The 25,353-nt window shown below is 39.1% G+C and overlaps 1 protein-coding gene across 2 annotated transcripts in view; it reads right to left on the bottom strand.

Moving 5' to 3' along the window:
- The window catches only part of BMPR1B (bone morphogenetic protein receptor type 1B), a 781,127-nt gene that overhangs the window by 355,723 nt on the left and 400,051 nt on the right, over nucleotides 1-25,353 (bottom strand). For both annotated transcript variants that reach the window (XM_044061268.1, XM_044061269.1), the window contains exon 2: nucleotides 3,374-3,533. In XM_044061268.1, the coding sequence (XP_043917203.1) occupies nucleotides 3,374-3,533 (160 nt within the window). The remainder of the gene's footprint in view (nucleotides 1-3,373; nucleotides 3,534-25,353) is intronic.

Genomic DNA, 25,353 nt, shown 5'->3' with positions numbered 1-25,353 from the left:
TTCTGGTGCTTTCCATTTTTGTTTGCACATTTAAGTGACTTGTGATACAGGATTGACATCTCATGGCCAGAATAGGTAACCAGTATATAGATAAATATAATCTGCCTCCTGTTTTCCGAGATTTTAATTTTTTTACAGAAATTACATTCTATTCTTCCTCTATGTAAGTGTGAATGTTACACATTTTCTTCAGCTCCTCAGTGCAACTCTCGTTTTTCTTCTCTGAAGAAGTCAGTGCTTGAATGTTTTTCATGCCAGCTTCTATAGTACCTGTCAATGAGTCATTTTCTTGATTTTAGTCCGCAACATGTATGTTTGTTGCTGGGACTCTTGATTCTGTGTTCTGCAAAGCTCTGCATGACTCCTTTTACGGCACAGTTTGCATATGTTACTATACACAGGGCATTATCTAGGCTCATTCTTATAGCCTTAGCTGTTACAGCTTGCCTCATAGCCTAATTTCTGTCGATCTGACTTGACTTTATGCTTCTCTGACTTCCTTATTTTTTTTCCACGCCTGATTTTAACAATCATCATCTTCTTCATTAAGGACTTTTACCTGGTTAGAAATAATCTCATTGGCTCTACATTAATCAACAGCTTTAGACACCACCAGTTTCTCTTAATAAACTGTAAGTCACTTTTAATTTATTCTTTAGATCATTTATGTATGGTAGTGCTTTCTGTGAGTTTTTGAGCCTCAGTAATAAATAAATAAATCAATAAAAAACAAATAAACAAATGGACAAAGTAAATAAATATACATGATGAATGAAATGTAGATTTTTCCCTTGTTCACAGCAGTCCTGTGAAACACAGTGACTTTATTTTATTTTTTTTGCTCCTGACTTTAAAAATGTTGTAGCTTTGACTGACTTTTCTCCTGTGAGATAAGCAATGGTACTCATAGTTAATAATGCTGCAGGACAAATCACCTTGCACTGATGAGCTGATTTGTACTGCAGTCCTATGTACTGATTCATAGTCATCTACATTTCCTAAAGGGTAACATCTGCTCACCCAGTAATTAAGTTAACCATGAATCGCTCCATTATGCAGTTGGAACAACTAAACAATGGAACAGCTGTCACTTACACTGTAGTGCAGGTAGTGAGATGAGCACAACCTGATACTGCTCCCCTCCATCTCAGGGCAGATGTGCACACATGTATAACACGCAAAAAGCAGCACTCACAACAGCCATTCATGCTTGGACACTGCAGGACCCTCTCACATACCCACACACTGTGCCAGTGCTCAAACACATAGTGACAGACTGACATAAACAAACATACATATACATATTCTTAGGCAGAGCAACTTACATCTACTGGCTGTATGTGTAGAGGGAAGAAAGCGGTGCATACCTCTGTCCTGCCCTACACTTACTTTGTTCAAATGCCTATGAATTGCGAACTATGCAAGCACTGTAGCTGGCCATGGGCTGGGAAGACCATTTTCATACAACAATCCCAAAGAATGCTACATTTGTATGAGGGTCTTTGAACCTTACCACATATAGCATATACAGCGGCAATTTTGTGCAGCAGGGTGGTCTATGAGTCAGAACAGTCTTGCAGAATATTCAAGACAGTTCATCCTGTATACATTGCAAACAACTATGAGAAGCATTAAGGGCACACTATACTTCATCAGAATTTTCAGCAAATAATATTCAGGGACAAATTATAGTTTTGTATTTATGTCTTTTTAGTTTTCAATATGATTTCATTCAAAACAGATATTCAACGGAAGTTGCAGCCATGTCATTTTAGTTTTAGTTCACCATGACACATCGTGTAACATTTTAATTTTAATCAAAATAAGTAAATCAATCTGTCAACAGCTGAGATACAGCTAGTTTGCTCATTTTAATATTTTCAACTTATTTACAACATATACAGCATAAAGTCTAGCATTAGCACATCAGTAACGTTTATTATAGACAACAATATTCCTAGCATGAGAGGTTGCTGCCTTTAGCTTTTCAGGCCAGTGTTCCAGGTAAGGTCTAGGGGGTCTATATTAGAAACCCGAAAAGGCAAAATCTAGAATGTATGCATATCGACACATAAAGGTCAATGTACATACAAAGCGAAACACGTAAACGGTGAAAATCAAAACGCCGAACGTGTTTCATAATCAAAACGCATCAAACAGGTAAGCAAAATTAAAAATAAACATTAATTTAATACGCTTTTGCAGGGGGGGTAAGCCACCCTGCAACCCCTATGTGGGGGGCTTCACCCTCCATGCCCCCCTACTTAAATATACCAACTCTGAGACTGCACTACAGTGGGGATAAGGACATATTTCCTTATCCCCACCATCACGCTGCTGGCTAAAAGACACGTTCGGCATTTTGAATTTTGCCGTTTACGTGTTTCGATCTGTATAACCTGCGGTGGTGGTGCTGTGGTAGCATTGTCGCCTCACGGTAAGACGCTGTCCGGTTCGATTCTCAGCTAGAGTGTCTTCTGCGTGGAGAGATGCGTGAATGGGCGCACCTTCGTTGACGGTTGTGCAGCAGGCCTGGCAAGCTGGTACATAAAAATCAACTGCCAATCCTTAGCTGACCGGAGTTCCGCTGTGGCGACCCCTAACCGGGAAAAGCCAAAAGACACAAACAAACATGTTTTGCTCTGTATGTACATCAAACTTTATGTGTCGATGTACATACATTCGACATCTAGCCTTTTCGTGTTTCTAATATGTAACCAAGGTCTAGTCATATATGGAAATGACATCCCACTAACTCCCATGAGGAAGGGGGTAATCTTGAGAAGAACCTTCATGTTTAAAATGTATTCTATTCTTCCTGAGATGAAATCTCAGCTTGAAAGTTTAGAAATATTTCAGTACTGATAAGAGTGAGGTTCTTCAGTACTATAGTTTACAACAGATTGAAAATGCACACATATGTGTGTGTGTGTGTGTATATATATATATATATATATATATATATATATATATATATATATATATATATATATATATATATATAAAACACTTTCATCATAAATACATAGGACATTAAGTCCTTTTCTGGGATAAGAAAATAGTTATTTAGGGATAAAATGAGTTATTGAAGTTTTTTTTTATTTCAGAACCACCTCTGAAATTGTAATATAAATTCAAAGTATTGTTAACAGAATTAAACTACCAAATTTGTCTAGCCTTACATTTCAGTATGCAACTATTACATCCTGACTATTAGGATCATAACATAAAAGGGCTTGTAAAAAAAGCTAACATGTCACATGAAGAGTGTCAGTGGCTGTTCTATTGTGAACCTTCATAGGCCAGATTAGAGCCTCTGTAAATGTGTGGTTAAAGCTTCCAGAAAACAGTGCTTCACTGACATACTTCTTACCTGCATGTATTGTTGACAGAGTCCTCTGGACAGTGAAGATGGCAATGACACCATAATATCTTCTGAGGAGGGGCAGACACTGTGCTTTCCCCATCTTCCTTCCTGCTTTCAGTATTAATCTTCCCCGAATTCCGTAGTAGCATGTTGTCAAGGAGATTGGCTAAGTGGAAAAGAAAAAACAAAATGTATTATTCCCTTAAGTTCTTATTATCTATGAACTTGCAAAGGTATTCCCATTTCTTAGCTTTAAGTGTGCGCTTCAAGTTAAAAAATAACTTTTATTATTAAACAATTCTTACATAAATGTATAAGGTTCTAAATGAGAGTTCATAATTCATAAAACAAACTACAGTACCTTCCGCTTCAAGTACAGAAAAATGGACTGTGGTGGCAGGTAGGGCAGTCTAACCCAGATAGTTTCTTTCCTTGCACATTTGCTAAACTTTATTTTTCTGAGAAGCCAGCAGCTTATTGAACTTCTCCAGGAACTGCCTTATTCCTGATTTATGACTGTCTGAATCTGCTTTATGTGTTTTTTTTCTACAGTTTTTTTGTTGTTTGTTTCATGTGCTTGCTATCCATCAGCTTTCCCTCTAGTGACCAATTAGCTCATTCATTCCCCTGGCTAGTGCTGGGGACAAGAGATAGCTGGCAGAATGGTAACATCCCTACAGGTCATGAATTTTGGCCTGTAACGGCTTATATATGCTGCGGAGGTGGGATGTGCTGTACTGACCATCATTAACATATCCTACAAAGCACATGCCAAATCTAATTATTAGCATTTGCTGCATGCCTAGTCAAGCACATGCCTGGCTATTGCATTTGCTGATCCAAGGCATCAAACATTTACACTGGAAATGGGCCAAATATATCCATACAGGATGGTGTGACCAGCACTGGCTTACCAGTCCCATCCTCACTGGTCACTGCATCTAGCACACAGATCTCCTGTCATTAATAAGTCATCCGTCTAATAGTCAGGGACGTCCCTGTATACACAACAATGCTGTCAGTTTTCTTACAGAACTTGCATTCTAAATACTGTTTAATGAAGCTTCTATATTTACTTAAAAGCTAGTCTACAACCCGTGCTTGTTTGGATACTTTCAGACCACTGATACTATTTTTAAATTATAGCCTTTTGCTACATGCTTCTTGTTCTGAAATATAATGCCATCTTTGAGACTGCTAATTCTCTTCAAGCATGAATAGCTTTCATCCCATCTTTCACCCTTTCCTAAAGATCATGTAACTGAAATACTAAAATCTCTGTATGTATATGTGTGTATATATATATATATATATATATATATATATATATATATATATACATATATAGAGAAAGAGAGAGAGGGAGATGCTTTTTCTGCAGATTGTGTGTGGTTTTAATTGCTTACTTAAGAGCTCCAAACTGACCTGTATGTGTTTAGGTGGATAAACTGGTTTAGTGGCAGGACTTGAACAGTAAGAGGACAGGCTGCATCCTCTGAATGCAGGAAAGTGACCAGTGAAGTTCTTCTGGAATCTGCACTGGGACCTTGGCTATTTGGTATCTTCTTCTCAAATCCCCATTGATCAAACAAGGTATCTGGTTAACAAAGTCTGCAGATCACTGTAAGCTGGGAGTCATTTTCAAGCACCTCCCTGACATACAGGGTCTCCCAAAAGAGCATACAGTTGTCAATAGCTGGCATACAAAAAAGGGGATCAAACTCAGTGCTAAGAAGTGCAACATTGTAGTGTATGTTAAGTACACTTAGGTCCAGCTAATAGTACAGATAATACTCTACTTCAAAATGAAAAGGTATTGACAGACCTAGGCACTTAAGTGGATAACTCCCTTTTGTTTGACCCCCATATCACAACAGTAGTTTGTAAATCCTTTTACCTTGCAAACTTCATAGCAAAATCCATCTCTTCCAGATCAAAATAAGTCCTTACATCATTGAACTCTGCACTAACTAGACCCAATCTTAAGTACAACACCCCCTTTGGGATCTGCCTTACTTAAGCATGTCAAGAAATTAGAAACTAAAAAGATCATGAACTTAAAAGATACAAGCTACCAACATACACAGGGATACAAGGGATACATTAGTCCAAAAACTCACCACTGCTAAGAATGGCCTGGACTTCCTTGGAAAGGGACGTAAGGCTTAAGGGTTGGTACTGGTAAGGCAGAGATGGCCTTGTGGCTAAGCTGCATTGTAAGTCTTATAATCCTGTGATCCAAAGAATGGGTTGCTTCCCACTATAGGTTTAAGGATTGTAAGTGTGATCCTTAGAAATGTTTGAGGTTTAAGTGCAATTAGAAATTATAAACGGAGTCCAAAACTGCAGTATCTTGTAGATTTCCCCTTTCTCGAAGGTACAACTATCTTCCAATTTAGTGTCGGTAGTGTTTGTGGTGAAAGACTACTTTTAATGTGTAACATTTAGTTTTGTAGTAAACTGCACTTACATTTTTATAGTTTTAGGAATTGCACAGTCAAAACGTGACTTCCAGTAAGGTACTTTTAAGAAATGCCTCTCACATTTTTATAGCCTTAAGGAATTGAACTTCTGAAGTGACATTCACTGATCTAGATAGGTTCTCTAAAGCATCTGTTTTCTGTAGATCATGCTTTGTACTCTGACTTGTAATATTTAGTAGTACTTTTCAGATAATCAGATATGACTGCACTTAAAGTACTTTCCATTTATTGTTGTTGGTACAACTTCCTTTCCAGTGATGATCTTTTCTTCTTCTGTTTTGTTCTCAAGATGGATACATTTGTATTTTTGTCCCAGTTATGCTGGCATGCTTCTGACTACTGCTCTACCCTTGTCAAATCTCATTCAGTCCTTCCTGCCATCTTCTGTAATACAACTGTTAGACATCTTGTATTACTCACAAAAGTATATCATACTCCTTCACAGCAGCATAGAAACAGTACCAAGCAAGCACCCGGACCATAACATGCCTACCCATGTGCATCTTTAACTGGGCATTTTTAATGTTCACGCCTTCCATTTCAAGCACTTAACAGTCCTGAATTCCCAAACTGAACATGATCATTTCTGGTATAAATGTGTATCCATCCAATCATAAAGACTGGCCTTAATGGTACTTTATTTGACCCACTCTGGTAACTTATTCCATAGACTGTGAATACTTTATTGTATGCCCTACTAGTAAACCTGCCTCATTTTCTTATAGTGCTCTTTTACCTGTTGTCCAACCAAGTTTTCCATCAGTCCAAATACCTTATATCCCACTCCCAAGCCCTTTAGCCTCCTAAATAATATTTTGTTCAGAACTATGTGACAGCCCTATTAAAATATACGTTAGCTGTTGAAGTAACACCACCTTTCTCTCATATGCTAGTTATCTGATGAAATAATTTTAATAGCTTTATCGCCTTTATCTTGTAAGACCCTTAGCTAAAACATAAAGAATTAACTTTATCTTACAATATCTTTAGATAAAGCATAACATTTAAATAAACTTCAAATAATGGAAAACAGTGTCATTTTACCACAGGAAGTCACAAAGGGAGCACCAGTGTCATACTGTGGAAAAGGCAAAGTGGCTACTACTCCTGCCTGGGACTAAACTGCACACACACACACACACACACACACGCGCGCGCGCGCGCGCGTGTGTGTGTGTGTATGAGTGAGTGTACACGTGCACATGCACTTTAATTTTAAAAATGCCGAACACAGTCTACTGCAAGTCATCCATACAGTGCCCTTAAGAAATGTATCCTCAATCCCTGAGATCCAGTAGTCAACGGGAAAAAGTCCTTGTGGTGTATTCAATGGACTGAGTTATCTTGCCTTAGCTAATGTTCTTTGGTGGCGGGGGGGGTGGATGACGTAAGGACTGTGAGACAGGAGTGTTTTTGTTTTTTTGGTCATTAAAGGTTGAGCTGGTAGCAACGGCACATCGTTGTCCCGCGTCTTCTTGCTAAAGCAAAAGAACACGACATGGTGTCAGAAGTGCTGTGTGGCTGTGACTGGGATTGCTGACCACTTATTGAAGACCGTATGAGTGGCCTAGTGACGTGGTGAGCGGACATGTCGGACGAAGAGAATGGTCGGCAGCCGCGGGCTAGAATTAGCATGGCGGCTAGCGCTCCCAATGCTACGTTTAGCATTCAGCCGCCGGAGCCCTTTGATTTTTCCAAGCCTCATGAATGGACACGATGGATACGTCGTTTCGAACGGTTCTGTCAGGCCAGCAATCTATCTTCAAGCTCAGAAGGAAATCAGGTGAACACCCTGATATACTGCATGGGTGATGAGGCAGACGACGTCTTGAGAGGCCTCAAGCTAACCGATGCAGAGCAACAGGAGTATGTTAAAGTGAAAGACGGCTTCGAAAGATTTTTTATTGTCAAGAAGAACATTGTTTATGAACGTGCACGATTTAACATGCGCAAACAAGAACCGAATGAGACTGTTGATGCTTTTGTTACTGCACTGCATGCATTAGCTGAACACTGCAATTATGGGACGCTGCACGATGAGCTCATAAGAGACAGAATTGTTGTGGGCTTGGCTGACACCAGACTGTCCGAGCGGATGCAGATGGAAAAAGAGCTGGACTTGGAGAAAGCTGTAAACATGGCCAGACAGTCTGAGGAGATAAAGAAGCAGCAGACGGCTTTGAGGTGCGACAGTAGGGCACTGCAATATAACGTGAATGCTGTGCAGACACCACTTGACACCAAACGCCGGCCGGAGACCTCGAAAGGTTGGGGCAAGTCCTTGACACCGACTTTTCAGCGACAGACGCAAAAGAGTAAAGACGCTCCAATCTCGCAGTGTTACAGGTGTGGGGGCCCATTTCATCAGAAACTCCTATGCCCGGCGACTGCTGCAAGATGTCGCTCGTGTGGGAAAAAGGGCCACTATCAGCGAGTCTGCAGGCAGATTAAGGTGGTGCAGTGTATCGAGGAGGACGAGGAGCTAGGAGAGCGAGAAGAGCAGGGCTTCTTCCTTGGTTCTGTCTCCTCCGGGAACCGTTCCTGGATTGTGGAGGTTCAAATAGAGGGCACATCTATGACTTTCAAGCTTGACACAGGGGCGGATGTCACTGTTATTTCTAAGTCAGACCTGGATAAGTTGTTCAGTGGGAAGAATGCTCCTGTGCTCCAGCAGCCGGAGAAACCCTTGTTGGGTCCTGGAAGGACGCCACTGGAGGTTACAGGATTCTTGGAGCTTCAGCTTGGTTATGGACAAAGACAGACATGCGAGAAGGTGTATGTTGTTAAAGGACTCCATACGCCGCTTTTAGGTCTTCCTGCTATTTTGGGGCTGGGTCTCCTGAAGCGTGTTGATACTATCACCATGGAGTCTTTGAAGACCTCATACCCTGAACTGTGCTCTGGGCTGGGAGTAGTGCAGCGGAAATACCACATAAAGCTTCAGCCAAATGTGGTGCCATACTCTCTGAAGACCCCCAGGAGGATACCACTACCATTGATGGGGAAAGTGAAGGAGGAGCTAATGAGGATGGAGACGCTGGGTGTTGTTACCAGAGTGGAGGAACCTACTGACTGGTGCGCTGGCATGATTGTTGTTCCAAAGAAGGACAGTAACAGACTGAGACTGTGTGTAGATTACACTAAGTTAAATGAATATGTATGCAGGGAGAGGTTCGTGCTGCCTTCGGTTGAGCAGAGTCTTGGGATGCTTGCCGGGCGAAGGTGTTTAGTAAACTGGATGCCAATATGGGATTTTGGCAAATTCCTTTGTCAGAGGAGTCTGCGCTTACCACATTCATAACCCCTTTGGGCGTTTTGCTTCAATCGCCTTCCCTTTGGCATTAACTCTGCACCCGAACACTTTCAACGCATGATGTCAGAGGTCATTGAAGGGTTAGAGGGTGTGGTTTGCCACATGGATGATGTGCTGGTCTGGGGTCGTTGCCAGGAGGAGCATGATGCCCGACTTCATGCTGCATTAAAGAGACTGGAAGAGGCAGGCATTACACTGAATGTGGGAAAATGTGACCTGTCGAGGAGCAAAGTGACCTTCTTGGGCCATGTCATCACAGATTCTGGCATAAGCCCAGACCCAAGGAAGACCGCGTCCATCATGGAGATGAAAGCACCTGCTACAGTAGGAGAACTCAGGAGTTTCCTGGGCATGGTGAATCAGGTGGGAAAGTTCATCCCTCATTTGGCTGAGAGGGATAGGGCTCTGAGAGACCTATTATCAAAGAAGAACAGCTGGTACTGGGGTGGGGACCAGGAAAAGGCATTCAATGACTTAAAAGATGCGATCACCTCACCTCCAGTTTTGGCTGTATATGACCCGAGCAGGGATACAAAGGTTTCTGCGGATGCATCATCCTTTGGGTTAGGGAGCGTGCTGCTGCAACAATGGGAGGACGGTTGGAGACCTGTGGCATACGCATCGAGGTCACTCTCACCTACAGAGCAACGATATGCCCAGGTCGAGAAAGAGGCTCTAGCGTCTACCTGGGCATGTGAACGCTTCAGAGATTACCTATTAGGTAAATCGTTTTGCCTGGAAACTGATCACAAACCTCTGGTTTCATTGCTTGGAGGTCAAGCACTGGATCTTCTACCGCCTAGAATCCAACGCTTCAGGATGAGACTGATGCAGTTCTCATACACAGTGCAGTATGCTCCAGGGAAATCACTGTGGGTGGCAGATGCTCTGTCACGTTCTCCACTTAAAACCAAACTAACACTGGAGGAAACAGAGTTAATGGAAGACACGGATATCTACGTGAACCGCATTGTGGAAAATATGCAGGTGAAGCCATCTTTCCTCCAGACACTACGGGACCAGCTGAAAGCAGACAGTGTGTGTGTGCGGGTTATGGAATTGTGCAGTCAGGGGTGGCCGCTGTATGCGAACCAGGAACCCTTACTGAAGAGCTACTGGCCAGATCGTTCTACATTAACAGTGAAAGATGGGTTGCTGTTAAAAGATTCACGTCTTGTTATCCCATCCGCCATGCGTAACGATGTGTTGTTAAAATTGCATGAGGGACATCAAGGCATTGTGAAGTGCAAAGCCAGAGCCTGGCAGACTGTCTGGTGGCCTGGACTCAGCCAACAGATAAACGACATGGTTTTGGGATGCAGGACGTGCATCTCAGAGAGAAGGAATCATCCTGAGCCTCTCATCCCAACTGAATGTCCTGACAGACCATGGCAAAGAGTGGGCACGGATTTGTTTGAACTGAAAGGAAATACTTACCTTCTTGCTGTGGACTACTTATCCAGGTTTTTTGAGATCGCATTGTTGAAACACAGCAAATCCAACGAGGTCATCACCCACCTCAAGTCTTTCTTCGCTCGCCATGGCATCCCAGAGGTCCTCGTGTCTGATAATGGACCTCAGTTTTCTGGGCAGTCTTTTGTGGACTTTGCAACTGCTTATGGCTTCGAGCATGTCACAAGCAGCCCCAGGTTCCCGCAGAGTAATGGGGAGGCTGAACGTGCGGTTCAGACTGTGAAGAACCTGCTGAAAAAAAGTGTCGATCCGTACATGGCTCTTCTGGCGTACAGGACAACGCCACTGCAGAATGGATATAGCCCTGCGGAACTTCTCATGGGACGTCGGTTGCGGACTTCTCTTCCGATTCACCCTTCGCAGTTGGACCCTGTGCTGCCTGACTGGAGAAGGCTTGTGGAGAGAGAGGAGGAGAAGAGGATGTATAATGCGGTAAACTACAACAGACGCCATCGGGCAAAGCCGCTGGGTGATGTGCTGCCCGGTGACCAGGTGTGGGTGACAGATATGAAGACACCAGGTACTGTAAATCAAAAACATTACTCACCGAGGTCTTTTAAGGTAGACGTGCCACAAGGGACTGTGCAGCGAAACCGTGTGCATTTGATTCCCTTACCTGTACCTGAGTGTGAATCAACTCCTGTGTGTCAGGAAAGTGTGTTAAGTAAGCCTGTTGAGGCCTTGCCACCTTACAATGGCCTTCCACCGGAAACCCAGGTACATAGTGATGTTGTGAGGACCAGATCAGGAAGAATTATTAACAAGCCGGACCGATTGGATCTGTAGAGATCAGTCTGCAAATAGCAATGTCATTTGTGTTATAGTAATGCGAACAATGGCTAAGTGAGCATTTTGTGTTGATGTTCCAAGCTCGTAGTGGAGTTGAAGAAATTGAATAGTTCCGGGTTTTGTAATAAGAGAAAAAGGGCCTTAAAGAAAAGGAGATGTGGTGTATTCAATGGACTGAGTTATCTTGCCTTAGCTAATGTTCTTTGGTGGCGGGGGGGGTGGATGACGTAAGGACTGTGAGACAGGAGTGTTGTTTGTTTTTTTGGTCAATAAAGGTTGAGCTGGTAGCAACGGCACATGGTTGTCCCGCGTCTTCTTGCTAAAGCAAAAGAACACGACAGTCCTAACATTTCATTTCACTTCGTACAGTGTTCTGCAAGAATTATTTTCTAGGCTATCAGTCGCTAAATTATATTACAACTGATTAAAAAAAACATGTACAACAAAGATGGCAGCAATCTGCTCACTAAGGAAAACAACTGCGCTTATTTGAATAATAGCACTTCAAAACTATTAAGTAAGCATCCCAGTTCATATCCATGCCAAAACATTCCATTACCGTCAAATGCACTCAGTGCAAAATAATTGTTGCCAGCATCTGTTAATCTACTTCAGTTTTCATTCATTAGTTATACTATTTTAAGTAATGTTATATATGCCTACTTTAAGCTAATATCATTTTATTTTGTTTATTTACTTTGTGCTTACTTTATTTGTGTAAATAGTTTATGACTAAAGGGTACGACTAGTCCAGCTAAGCTATCTCTGCAAGAATAAATCAATTAAATAACATAGCTATGAATCTATGTAGCCTTGGCTGCTGTACGATATTTTGCTCTAACAGCAATTGCATGATTGTTCCCTACCAATTCTTTTAAAGGTGAATAACATCTGCCCATTTTCAGTCTTCCAGTATGTTATCATCCTGCAGTTATTTAAACTGGTTATTAGTGGTCTGCGGTAGTGTTGTCGCCTCACAGCAAGACGTTGTCCCGTTCGATTCTCGGCTGGAGCGTCTTCTGTGGGGAGGCATACGTGAATAAGCGTGCCTTCGTTGAAGGTTGTGCGTCAGGGCTGGTAACTCGGTACATAAAAATCCACTACCAAACATTAGCGGAGCGGAGTTCCGCTGTGGCGACCCCTAACCGGGATAAGCCGAAAGACACAACAAAAATTAGTGGTATAATTGGTTCTGCTCTCATGTGTCTAGAGTGGCTGGGGTGAATCCTGTAAGGCGCAGTTGTATTGTCTCCCTTAGCTTTAGCTTCTTAGATCCCTTGACATAACATCTCCTTAGTATATGAGATATCTCTAACCTTAAGTCATTTCATGGTTCTTTTTTCTCTGTTATAAGAGCAGAAGCATTGACTTAGAAATTCTACTTTTAAAATTTCCCTCTCTTCTACCCACCTTCTACACTGGTAAACATAATTTCCTTTTATTTCATCTGTATACTTATAACATCTGATAATCCTGTTCTTAACGGAAATAATTAAACTTTCCTCAGTTCAGACTTTACTATTCTGACTACCTTCTGTGATTCTTTCCGCGCTACTTTACCACACTGCTCTGTACCTGCATATTCTGTGTCAGCTTATATTTCATGAAAAACATCAACAATACCCCGGCAGCTAGAGACTTCACTGATTAATTCCTTAACCCTTGTTTGAAAGAGGCTCATTGGAAATACAAAAATGAGCTCTAAAGGATATATGTTTTTCTGCTACACGATTTCTGAATGTCCCTGACTTTTACTTTTAACAAGTCTTTAGTTAGGCAATTTGGCCAATAAAGCCAAACCTCACTGACTGTGGACATGACATTTTTCACCTTTTTGATGCTGATTGACTGCTTATTCATTCCCTTGTCATAACAGCTGCTGACATAGTGACAGTTGCAGCAAGTTGGTTATAAGCTCTTGTCCCAAAGTGATGGATATTTCCTGACAAAGTGGGGGTTTGCAGTACTAGATCCTGTGATGTGTTCATGCATCCACATACCCTTCAGTTCCCAGCTGCACCACTTTGCTTTGTTTGGTAGGCTCAATGCACCTTGGTGTTTCTTTGGCATTCCTGCTGTTTTACGAGACTCCATCAGGTGGTACAGGGATCCTGATTCTCTCTCTCCACTTACAGTACCTACTTACTTATATTACTTAATTATTAATTAATTGATTCATTAATTTAAATTTGTTAACTTGGTACAGACATGATTCATCTGGACCATTTTATAAGTATGGGTCAGGTTACATTGACAATAATGCTTAGCATGAAACACCATTTATTAAGGCTGCAGACAGACTTTACTATACAACATGAAGAGTAGAATGAAAAACGAAATACAAAGTGTTGTCAGCTACTTTATAAGTTTTGAAAAACAAATGAATGACAAAAGAAAGGAAGAAACAAACAGAAAAGTAGGTTGGCATAAATGGTTAAGGAGTTCACTTCATATATACAATACAATAACAATGCATGATTCTCATCTTTGAAAGGGAAATTAGCTAGTCTTAAAATGGCACACAAGGACAGCTAGCCCATTGCTTACATATGAACCAGTGAGAGAAGAGCAGATACGTTAAGATGAAGTGGTTTAATCAGAAAGTGTTTTATAATAAAATTGGTATATGTAAAGTACGTAAGGTACGAGTCAGATTATACTATTACTATTTATGGATTTTCAGGAGACATCTTTTAAAAAAGTAAAACGTCTTTCGGCTTTTCCGGTTAGGAGTCGCCACAGTGGAACTCCGGTCCGCTAATGATTGGGAGGGGATTTTTACAGTGCTGAGTCGCCAGCCTGACGTCCAACCTTCAAAGAAGGCATGCCCATTCATGCACGCACCTACATGCATGTCTTTAACATCACTCGACCGCAGGAAGGACATGCAGACTCCACACAGAAGGCGTTCCAGCCGAGAAGACGACCTTAAATATAGGGTTAGAGGTAGTTTGTTTTTAGCTTTGTTGGGAGGGATTCCCGAATTTTGGGGTCATGACTTTGAATCCATGATCTGTGGGATACAGGCTTAATGTTCTCATGTAAGGCACATTATTATAATGTTTGCATAAAACGTCATTGTAAGATGGTTTTCTTTTTTATAACTTTGTAATAACTATCTGGAGCTTTTCTCCTTGGGTCGCCACTGAAAATGGGTCACTAGCTCAGTTGGACTAACCCAATTAACAAATAACAAATAAATATATAAATAAAAGTTTAGTTTGATGTGTAGAAAAGGTGTGCAAGGATGATGGAAGTGACATGAGGCTGGGTAACATGAGTACTGATGAAGTGAAAAGTCTCAGGTTTCTTAGTTTAAAGATGAGGAAGCTTAGGAGTAGTTTAATTCTGTCTGATGTTGTGAAGCATTTTGGTTTTGGGAGCACCAGTGCTTTGTTTATGGGTTGAGTGAAATGAATCTATAAATGTTGGCAGAAGTTTATAAGGTTAGGAGGTGCTTTCCTGAGTATAATAGGTCGATGGTATTCCAGCTGTGCAAGAAGAAGAAGAATTGTTTTCCCAACTGCCTTTCTGCCTTTTTTGGATAGAAAGTAAGGAATGTTCATCACCAAGAAAAGGAGTTTATTGAATTTCACCTTGTTTGTTTCCACATGGTGCTGGTAGTTAAGTTGTTCATCCAGCTGGGTCCCAAACTATTTGAAATGATTAATGGTATCTAACGGATATTGGTTGTTATAGGGATAATCCACTGAGACAGGACAGAAGATTTTGTTGGGGTCTGAAAATTATTGTTTTATTAATGTATTTATCTTTTTTTTTGGTGTTTAGGATGAGTTAATTCTTTATTTGCTAGCTAGATAAGGTCCGCCTTACTAAATTAACTTCACAGCTGTAGGAGACTCCAGAAGAATAAGATGACAAGGTCATTAAAAGACAATAGATCCAGAGTGGACCACAGCATAATTAATGAAATCTTAAAAGCCCCAGCATAATGAAAACAGACAATATCCACAGATTTAACAGTGTCAGGAGTCTTGAAAGCATAAAGTATAGGGGATGAAGCAACTTCAAAAGTCAAAAATCGGAGCCTTATAAGTTCAGAATTGGGTATCCTGGAGATGAAGCAGGCTGTATGTGAAGGAAAATGCAATATGTTTACTTATTCGGTGTTAAATGATATTAGGTATAACTTGTCAGTGTGAGGCAAAGCATGTTGCTGAAACTAACATTGAAACACATTACTGTAGCACTTATTTCTTTCACTTTAATCAAAGTCAAACATCAGAAAGGTATCCAGTCAGAAAGTAGCTACCCTTGGAGATGTGTAGGCATTTTGTATATATGAGTAACTAAATACTGCTGTCACTTGATGACTGTTAAATAATCACTGATTCGCCAAGTCATGGACATTGTGAATATGTATGTATGCATTAGGCAATCTTTGCATAAAAAACAATTAATCATTACAACTTTTATTTGTAGACAAAACCTCTGTGCAATGAAGGAAGAAATGGGTCAAAATCAAGAATGACGCAAGTATAAAGCTATTAGGATACACTCTTGGAGTAAAATGACACAAGTATAAAAATATTAGAAAACACTCATGGAATAAAATAACACGTATAAAGAAACACTCATGGAGTAAAAACAAACTAAATGTATTAATACAACGCTAGTATAAACTTTCACATTCAATGCTTTAGCAGGCAGTCTTGAATGTGAAAGTTTATACTAGCATTGTATTAATAAATTTAGTTTGTTTTTTCTCCATGAGTGGTTCCTGACATCTTTATACTTGTATTTTGGATCTTTGTATTATCTGGATTTATCTCCAAGGATTGTTTTAATTTTCATATTCAGGGATGGGTTGTGTGTGAACTGCATACTGAATGATAGTCTTTTTTTCACTGAAAAAATCCATAAGCAGAACTATTTATACTCTGATGGGGAAAATAGTGATGTAAGTTTCATCAATTCTTTAGGCTCAAATGATAGACTTTGGTGCATTTTGTATCGAAGTATCTTAGTATATTGCTCTGAATGCTTTGCTAAGTACTCTCAAAGCAGATTGAAATACAACGTTTGGTACATGAGTAGTGAATGTTGTACGTTACTGATATATGAACATTGATATTATGGCAAGTTGCAATTTATTTGAGTTTCTTTAGGCATGAGTTTAAACTTTTCTTCAGGCTGAAGAATGTAGAACTTGTCCAAAGTATCTCTGTTATGTTTTAATTACATCAGAACTCAAGAGGCTTGTACATTTCTTGAACAATGAGAAATGTGTTTTTCAATGTGATGTAGTTATCTTCAGAGATGAGATAGATTTAAATCCCTGAGTACAATGCCCAGTGCATTTTATACCTGTGTGCTCAGGAATAATTTCCAGTAAGTTTTATTACAAACTGTCAAAACATTTGAAATACTCATTTATGGACAGGTGTATGCACAATCAACTCACAGCAACTGTCTGGCATACATTAGGGATGGGTGGATGATTTATTTTCAGAGTTTGCAATGCAGCCAGTGTCTAGACTGTAAGTGTATTGAATTCAGTTTTCATAAGAACTAAAATTAGTATATCCATTTCCAGATGAGTCAACTTTTTGTTAATGGAAGCATGCCAGGCTGCAAAACTTACTTCTTGTAGGGGAGCAGTGAGTGTGTGTGTGTGTGTGTGTGTGTGTGTGTGTGTGTGTGTGTGTATGTGTGTGTGTGTGTATACATGTATATATATATATATATATATATATATATATATATATATATATATATAAGGGCTACAGAATCCTGAAAGCCCAAAATCCTGAAGACCAAAATCCTGAAAGTTCAAAATACTGAAACTCAAAATACTGAAAACTCAAAATCCTGAAAACACACAGGATACCAACACTCACTCTACTCCAGCACAAGTACATACAGAAACAAATAAAACACAAAGTATATTACTGTTCTCCAAATATAAGCAGTGGGGCAAACCCCCTTGTACTCCCCATGTGGAGGGCTGTGCCCCCACACCTCCTGCTACGTAAATATATCAACTCCAAGGTTGCACTTAGTGTAGTGAAGTGCAATCTCAGAGTTGATATATTTAAGTAGCAGGGGATGTGGGGGGGGGTGCAGGGGGGCTTGCCCCCTACATATAGTTGAAGGGTAATATGTTTCTGTATGTACTTGTGCTGGAATATAGAAAGTGTTGGTATCCTGTGTGTTTTCAGGATTTTGAGTTTTCAGTATTCTGAGTTTTCAATATTTTGAACTTCCAGGATTTTGGTCTCAGGATTTTGGGCTTCAGGATTTTGGGCTTTCAGGATTCTGTAGCGCTCCTATGTGTGTGTGTGTGTGTGTGTGTGTGTGTGTGTGTGTGTGTGTGTGTGTGTGTGTATATATATATATATATATATATATATATATATATATATTAAGAGAGAGAGAGAGATGCATGTCTACACACACACACACACACACACACACACACACACACACACACACACACACACACACACACACACACACACACACACACACACACACACACACACACACACACACACATATCCATATTAAATGCAGGGTTTTGCAGGTATTTGCCAGTTAGGACAATTTACATGGTTTATATTATGGTTGGGCATATGACTTGCCTTCAGTACTGGGAAATGCACTGCAATGTCACTAAAGTAGAAACAAATTATATACACTTCCACAGAGCAGAGAGCAGTTTTCGTCTCTGAAAACATGTCATGAGCAAACCTCAGTGCATTAAGGGCTGCAACATGTTGGACTGAAGTTCGCCTCATCACAGATAATGTTTCTGAGGCTACTAAAACTGAATTAGAAAATATCAGACTGGCATAGCAACAGTTGTGCTATTTTATAGATATATAATTGACATAGTTTGGTTCAATATTTGTAGTGTTATTTTTTTATCTTGGGATCTTAGGGACATGGTGGATGGCAGCAGAATGTCTGTTTGGGTCTTTCTTTTGAGAATTGCAGGTGTAAAGTAAGTACTACTTTGTTTCCAGGAGCAAAATATTGCAGAAAGTAAGTGGGAAAAGTTTCCTTTTCCAGTGGTGTTTGCTGTTTCTGTAGTTATGCTACTATGTAGTTATTATATTTAAGAAAAGTGGGATAAGGTGATATATCCTCTATATAAGGTAACATGAGGGGCTTGCCTAGCTGAAAACAATTTGTACGAACTATATGTTTTTTGGAAGCCCATATCAAATTGTCAGTGTTATTGAACATAATGTTAGTATTGTTGATGTTTCTTTATAGATTTATTCAGCAATAAGATGAATTTGATTTCCTAAATTTATAATGACAGTGTAAAGTGCATTTATACTGGACTATTCTAGTCCAGTCCTCTGAAAGTTCTATTAAGAATACTTACATGGGGGAGTAGCATATATTGTTTCATACATTGTGTCAAATGTGGGTTCTACTGGTAGCTGACAGTGTAAACCTGGCAATATGCATTATACTTGGTTTCCATTGAAGATGGTTTATATGGCCTCTGATCAGGGTAGGAACTACAATTCATCTTGAATATATCTGTAATGAGTTGCCTTTGTATCAGAACTTTGGAATTTTGGAACTTGTAATAACAAGCCTTGAAACACCAAAAAAAAAAAAAGACTAAAAATGCAGGTGAAGAATGAATTTCAGTCATTGTTCTACTCATTTAAATTTGTTCTTTGGAGGGGCATCTCTGCACACACTGATACGTGTGTGTGTGTGTGTGTGTGTGTGTGTGTGTGTGTGTGTGTGTGTGTGTATGTGTGTGTGTGTTTGTGTGTGTGCATATGTGTATATGTGTGTTTGTGTGTGTGTGTGTGTGTGTGTGTGTGTGTGTGTGTGTGTGTGTGTGTGTGTGTGTGTGTGTGTGTGTGTGTGTGTGTGTGTGTGTGTGTGTGTGTGTGTGTGTGCATATGTGTATATGTGTGTGTGTGTGTGTGTGTGTGTGTGTGTGTGTGTGTGTGTGTGTGTGTGCGTGTGTGTGTATGTATGCGTGTGTGTGCGTGTGTGTGTGCGTGTGTGCGTGTGTGTGTGTGCGTGTGTGTGTGTGTGTGTGTGTGTGTGTGTGTGTGTGCATGTGTGTGCGTGTATGTGTATGTGTGCGTGTGTTGGGGGTAAGCCTCCCCATAGCACCAAATGTATATATGCCAACTACAAGATCACCATACCTTAGAGAAAGGGAATATTCTCAGAAAAGATAGTCTTGGACTCAATGCATATAAGTCCAAATTTTCGATCATTTAGTCTCCACATTAGGGATTCATCATTCTAAGTTTTATATAGGTTCATAGGTTCATAGGTAGGTACTAGGCTATTGGCCCTAGGGCCTATATAAGCCTAGCCAAAAAATGTACCCTGGCTTTCGCCACCCAAGAAAATTATTTTCCTGTGCCCCTATATTTTAAATGGTTTCCCATAAAATTAGTTCTGCTGCATGTGTATTGAATTGTCATTACATAAGAAGTAGAAGTCATATAATTTTTGTCCAAAAGGGAACTTTTTTGTTAATGGAAACATGCCATACCCAAATCTTCCTGTACTGAGGGGCACTGCAATGAGTTCAAATTTAGTACTGATATGAATATAAATCATTGTGCATAGAATCATATTATTAGGTGTGTTACTATATGAGTTTACTAGTACAACTCCCTCAGAAGGTTTTAAAGTACTCTCTAATACAGAATAGCATATGGCCTTTCTATGCTTATTACTGAATGCAGACTATTACGTTACACATGCCTGAGGAGTGGGAAAAAGTGTTTTGGTACCTATTTTTCAGAATAAGGGTGATGTGCAGAGTTGTAGTAACTACAGAGGGATAAAACTGATCAGTCACAGCTTGAAGTTATGGGAAAGAGTAGAGGAAGCTAGGTTAAGAAGGGAGGTGATGATTAGCGATCAACAGTATGGTTTCATGCCAGGAAAGAGCACTACAGATGTGATGTTTGCTCTGAGAGTGTTGATGGAGAAATATAGAGAAGGTCAGAAGGAGTTGCATTGTCTTGGTGAACTTGGAGAAAGCATATGATAGGGTGCCTAGAGAGGAGTTGTGGTATTGTATGAGGAAGTCAGGAGTGGCACAGAAGTATGTAAGAGTGGTACAGGATATGTACAAGGGTAGTATGACAGTGGTGAAGTCTGCAGTGGGAGTGACAGATGCGTTTAAGGTGGAAGTTGGATTACATCAAGGATCAGCTCTGAGCCCTTTCTTATTTGCAATGGTGATGGACAGGTTGACAGACGAGATCAGCCAGGAGACCCCCATGGACTATGGTGTTTGCAGATTACATTGTGATCTGTAGTGAGAGTAGGGACCAGGTTGAGGAGACCCTGGAGAGGTAAGATATGCTCTAGAGAGGAAAGGAATGAAGGTCAGCAGGACTAAGACAGAATATATGTGTGTGAATGAGAGGGAGGACGGAGGAATGGTGAGGATGCAGGGAGTAGAGTTGGTGAAGGTGGATGAGTTTAAGTACTTGGTATCAGCAGTTCAGAGTAATGGTGAGTGTGGAAGAGAGGTGAAGAAGAGAGTACAGGCAGGGTGGAATGGGTGGAGAAGAGTGTCAGGAGTGATTTGTGACAGATGAGTACCAGTAAGAGTGAAAGGGAAGGTATACAAGAGGATAGTGAGACCAGCTATGTTGTATGGGTTGGAGATGGTGGCATCGACAAAAAGGCAGGAGTCAAAGCTGGAAGTAGTAGAGTTAAAGATGTTAAAGATGTTAAGATTTGCACTGGGTATGACAAGGATGGACAATATTAGGAATCAGTATATTAGAGGGTCAGCTCAGGTTGGATGGTTTGGAGACAAAGTCAGAGAGGTGAGATTGCATTGGTTTCGACATGTGCTGAGGAGGAATGCTGGGTATATTGGGAAAAGGATGCTAAGGATGGAGCTGCCAGGTAAGAGGAAAAGAGGAAGGCCTAAGAAAAGGTTTATGGATGTGGTGGGAGAGGACATGCAGGTGGTTGGTGTGACACAGCAAGATGCAGAGGACAGGAAGAAATGGAAACAGATGATCCTCTGTGGTAACCCCTAATGGGAACAGCCAAAAGAGAAGAGAGATATGCATTTGACAACTCGGCTGTTTAATCTCTGATTTATATTATTAATCTGTTTTTTTTAAAAACTACAAAGCAGAAAAAAATATTTCTGCGAGACCATGGACTATGTTCTGTCATTATAAATGAAATTACAAAATATGCATAGTATTCTTTATCGGAAAAAACAAGACTGTTGCTTAAACTGTCTTGATTTTTTGCCCTTAGAGCTATTACCTAATACAATACGTTGTGTAAGTCTGAGGATCCAGGTATTGTCATGAAACTGTTGTAAACATATTTTGAAACAGTCTCTCTCTTAATATATATATATATATATATATATATACTGACAATTGCAGGGATGTTCAAATGTAAGTTAAAAAGGCCATCAGAAGTTGAAAAAATGCAGCAACTGCTGAGCATTAATTTTAAAGGGAAGTAAAGCTATCGATTCTCTTAAGAGTTGTAGGTATAAAGGCTATCAATAGCACACATATATATAATTGCTTTCATTTGGACCTAAAAGTCTATAGACATTTGTGTATGAAAGTGATACAGATTTTCTTTGTTCATCTTGAAAAGAATACATATCTATATATAAAAATGATAAGCATTTTTAAAATATTGTAGCACAGAAGTAACATTGCCTTATAGATACAATTCATATTAGAGCTTCTCATTTGCATTTTGAGGTAGGAAATCTATAGACCTTTATAAACAGCTTTGCCAAAAATTATTTCCATGACATTTTATGAGAATATGCAAAGCCATTTTCAAAAAACAGACATTTATACACAAAGACAGAAATGGCCAAAACACGTTTTCTTGAAAATGCTAACTCAGCTTTGTATAACAATCTGAACATATTAAAGGCTACAACCAGAGAGGCATTTGAATGATTTAAAATGATTTAAAAAATTATCTGAATCAAGGAGCCTCTATCAGGGTCAACAAAATTCTGTTATTAGTAGCAAATGTATTAAAATCATATACCGAATTCCAAATTTATAGTTAATAGTACTGAAAATGCTTTTTACATTTTGAAAGGATGCATTTGCTGGTTTTAGTTCAAAATAGCCACTACTAACCATTTATCTTACTGACTAAATAACAATGTTCCACATGCTTTTTTTGCATCAACAATATTTAAACAAAATTATGAAAACAGTCTGCTCCGATGGTCAACATATATATATATATATATATATATATATATATATATATATATATATATATATATATATATATATATATATATATAGTTTACAGCTATACAGCTATGCATCACTGAACCGGCATTTTTATTTTACTTTGTCCCAAAAAATACTTCCTACAAATTAGCATTAACCTTTCAGCACTGTACTTTCAAAACTATCAAGTTCAGTCTATTGAATGTTCTATATAATTTAAGCACTTCCAGTTATAGTTATAGTTATAGTTATAGTTATAGTTATAGTTATAGTTAGCTTATTATCCTTTGTTGACCAGGTTAGGCCCACTAGGCTAGTGGCCTCTTTTCAGGGAAGAACAGTAGTTGTATACATACTACAAGGGGAAATTTGGCCAGAGCATTGGGGAACTTCCCCTACTCTTTGTAGTTGAGGGAAGGATTTATGTGTTATACATCCTGACTTCCTTTTTCCTGTCCAGGTGCTGTGGCAGCCAGGTGGAACAGGAAGAAAATATGGCTGATTCAGCTTTGGCTGAAAATGAAGTGAAAGTTGATGGAAATGTAGCTGAAATGGTAGAATCACTACCAGAGTTTTTTTTTCTGATACTGTGGGTGTAGAAAAAAGTGATATTAGAAGAAAAGGAGATTGTAGCTGTAACAGAGATGGATTCAGAGGAAATCTTTTAGAGAAAATTGTTTGAAGGAGAGACAGTTACCTCTGAGAAATGCATAAGTACAACCCTCCAATCGGGAGGGTTGCGGGATGATTATTTGGAAGAAATGGTAAACCAAAGTGAACTAGGTAGTGGAGCAGCAGTTTCATGGAGTGACATCATGGAGAAAATAGAAGAAGAAAAAGGAGAAGAAGAGACTGTGCCAGAGAAAGTTCAAGAGACAAAAACTTACGCACAAACCGTGGGACAAAAGCAAAGAAAGAAACAAAAAAGAAGTATGCAGTATGTGTGAGGTGTAAAAAAAGAAGAACGTTTGGACAGGTATAAGGTTTGGGATTCTGTCAGAGCACCTCTAGGTGCCAAAGAAAAAGAGATAGGTGCATTCATGTTAATTAATATAGAGACTTTTTGTGACTTGATATTTGAGACAGGGCAGGCCATGGACAATGTTTTGGGTGCATATGAACAAAACAAAAATATTTATCCATGGTCAGAATATGTCATGCAAGCTTTTTACAGACAAAAATAATAATGATCCAGTTTAGAACTGAAGTTGAAGCAACAGAACTGAAAGAACATTTGTTAACGATATGTAAAGAAGTAATAGACACTATAAAAATATATGACGAAAGAGGACTATGGACTGGGGAATGGGAATGTGGAGTAATACTGAAAATGGGAAACAACAATGTTATGAACGTACCTGGTATTATTGATGTTCATGGTAACAGGGGTTTTGTGAAATACAGGGGTCAACCAAAAACATATTTTTGTGGAAAAAATGATTTAATCAATGAATGTGATAAAAAAATATATCATTTATGTGGTAAAACAGGGCATAATGCAAAAAATGTCATTTAAATTGGAAAAAAGTATGGCGATATTGATCATTCATGGCTAGAATGTGAAATAAATATGCAAGAAAATGAAATGAAAAATGAAGTTATACAGGATAAAGAGATAGAAGAATGTGTTATACAAGGAAATGTACAAAAAGATGTAACCGATAAAGAGGTTATACATGAAGTTAAAGAAAATAACAAGGAAAGAGAAACAGAGGAGACAAGTGAGGGAGAAGCAGATTGGTGTACAGTAAGAAACAAAAATAATTTGATAGGGAAAAGAATTAAAGAAAGGAAAAGAAAATTCAAAAACATAATACTTAGAGAAAATAAGACAGGAAAGGGATAAACATGTTATTATACTAACTGTTCTTAAAAGCTGAAAATATTAGCTTTAAATTTGAACAGTATGACAAATCTTAAAAGGAGAATATATATATATATATTTTGCAATGGTGTGCTGCAGTAGATGCACATATTATTGTTTTAGAAGATATCAGATTATTAACAGAGGAAGAAAGAACACGAACTGAAAAACTTTGGAATGGTGTGGTAGTTTGGAACACGGGGAAAGAAACATGCTCGGGTATGTGTATATTATGTCAAGAAAGCATTAAAGTATTAGATGTAACCATAGTGGAACTAGGCCGAACTACTGTAATAGATGTGAGATGGAAAAAAATATGTGTATAGAATTATAGCTTTATATGCATATGTAACAAGAAAAGAGAGAGAAATGATGTTTAAAAATATTCTTGAATATGTTTGTGTAAATATGGACACTATAATGGTGGGTGATTTTAATTGTAATTTAAGGAAAAAAATAAGAGCAACTGTGGTGTTAAAATGGCTAAAGAAATTACGAGAAATAGAAAGTTAAGTGTATGGGAGAATAACCACTTGACCTACAAAAGGAATGAAATTAGGACAGAAATTGATTATTTTTTAAAATCTGATAGTTTAAAAGTTATAAAAAAGGAATTATATATGCTGGATTTTCAGATCATGTTGCAATATGGGTTAAAGTACAGAAAAATGAAGAATATATAAGAATATATAAAATCAAAAGGTGCTTCAACAAAGTATTAGTTTAAGGGTGTGCACACTTATGCAACCAGCTTATTGTACATTTTTTAAATTTTTTATATTTTTTCCCCTAACAGAGTTGTTTGCTTTTCAATTTAATTATACAGGTTATAGGTCACATTAAAGGTG

This window comes from Protopterus annectens, chromosome 2.part0 (genome assembly GCF_019279795.1).
Source record: "Protopterus annectens isolate FY-2018-M chromosome 2.part0, PAN1.0, whole genome shotgun sequence".
In the NCBI taxonomy this organism is placed as follows: domain Eukaryota; kingdom Metazoa; phylum Chordata; order Ceratodontiformes; family Protopteridae; genus Protopterus; species Protopterus annectens.
The sequence above is the reverse complement of the archived record's forward strand: the minus strand, read 5'-3'. Positions and strand labels throughout refer to the sequence as shown.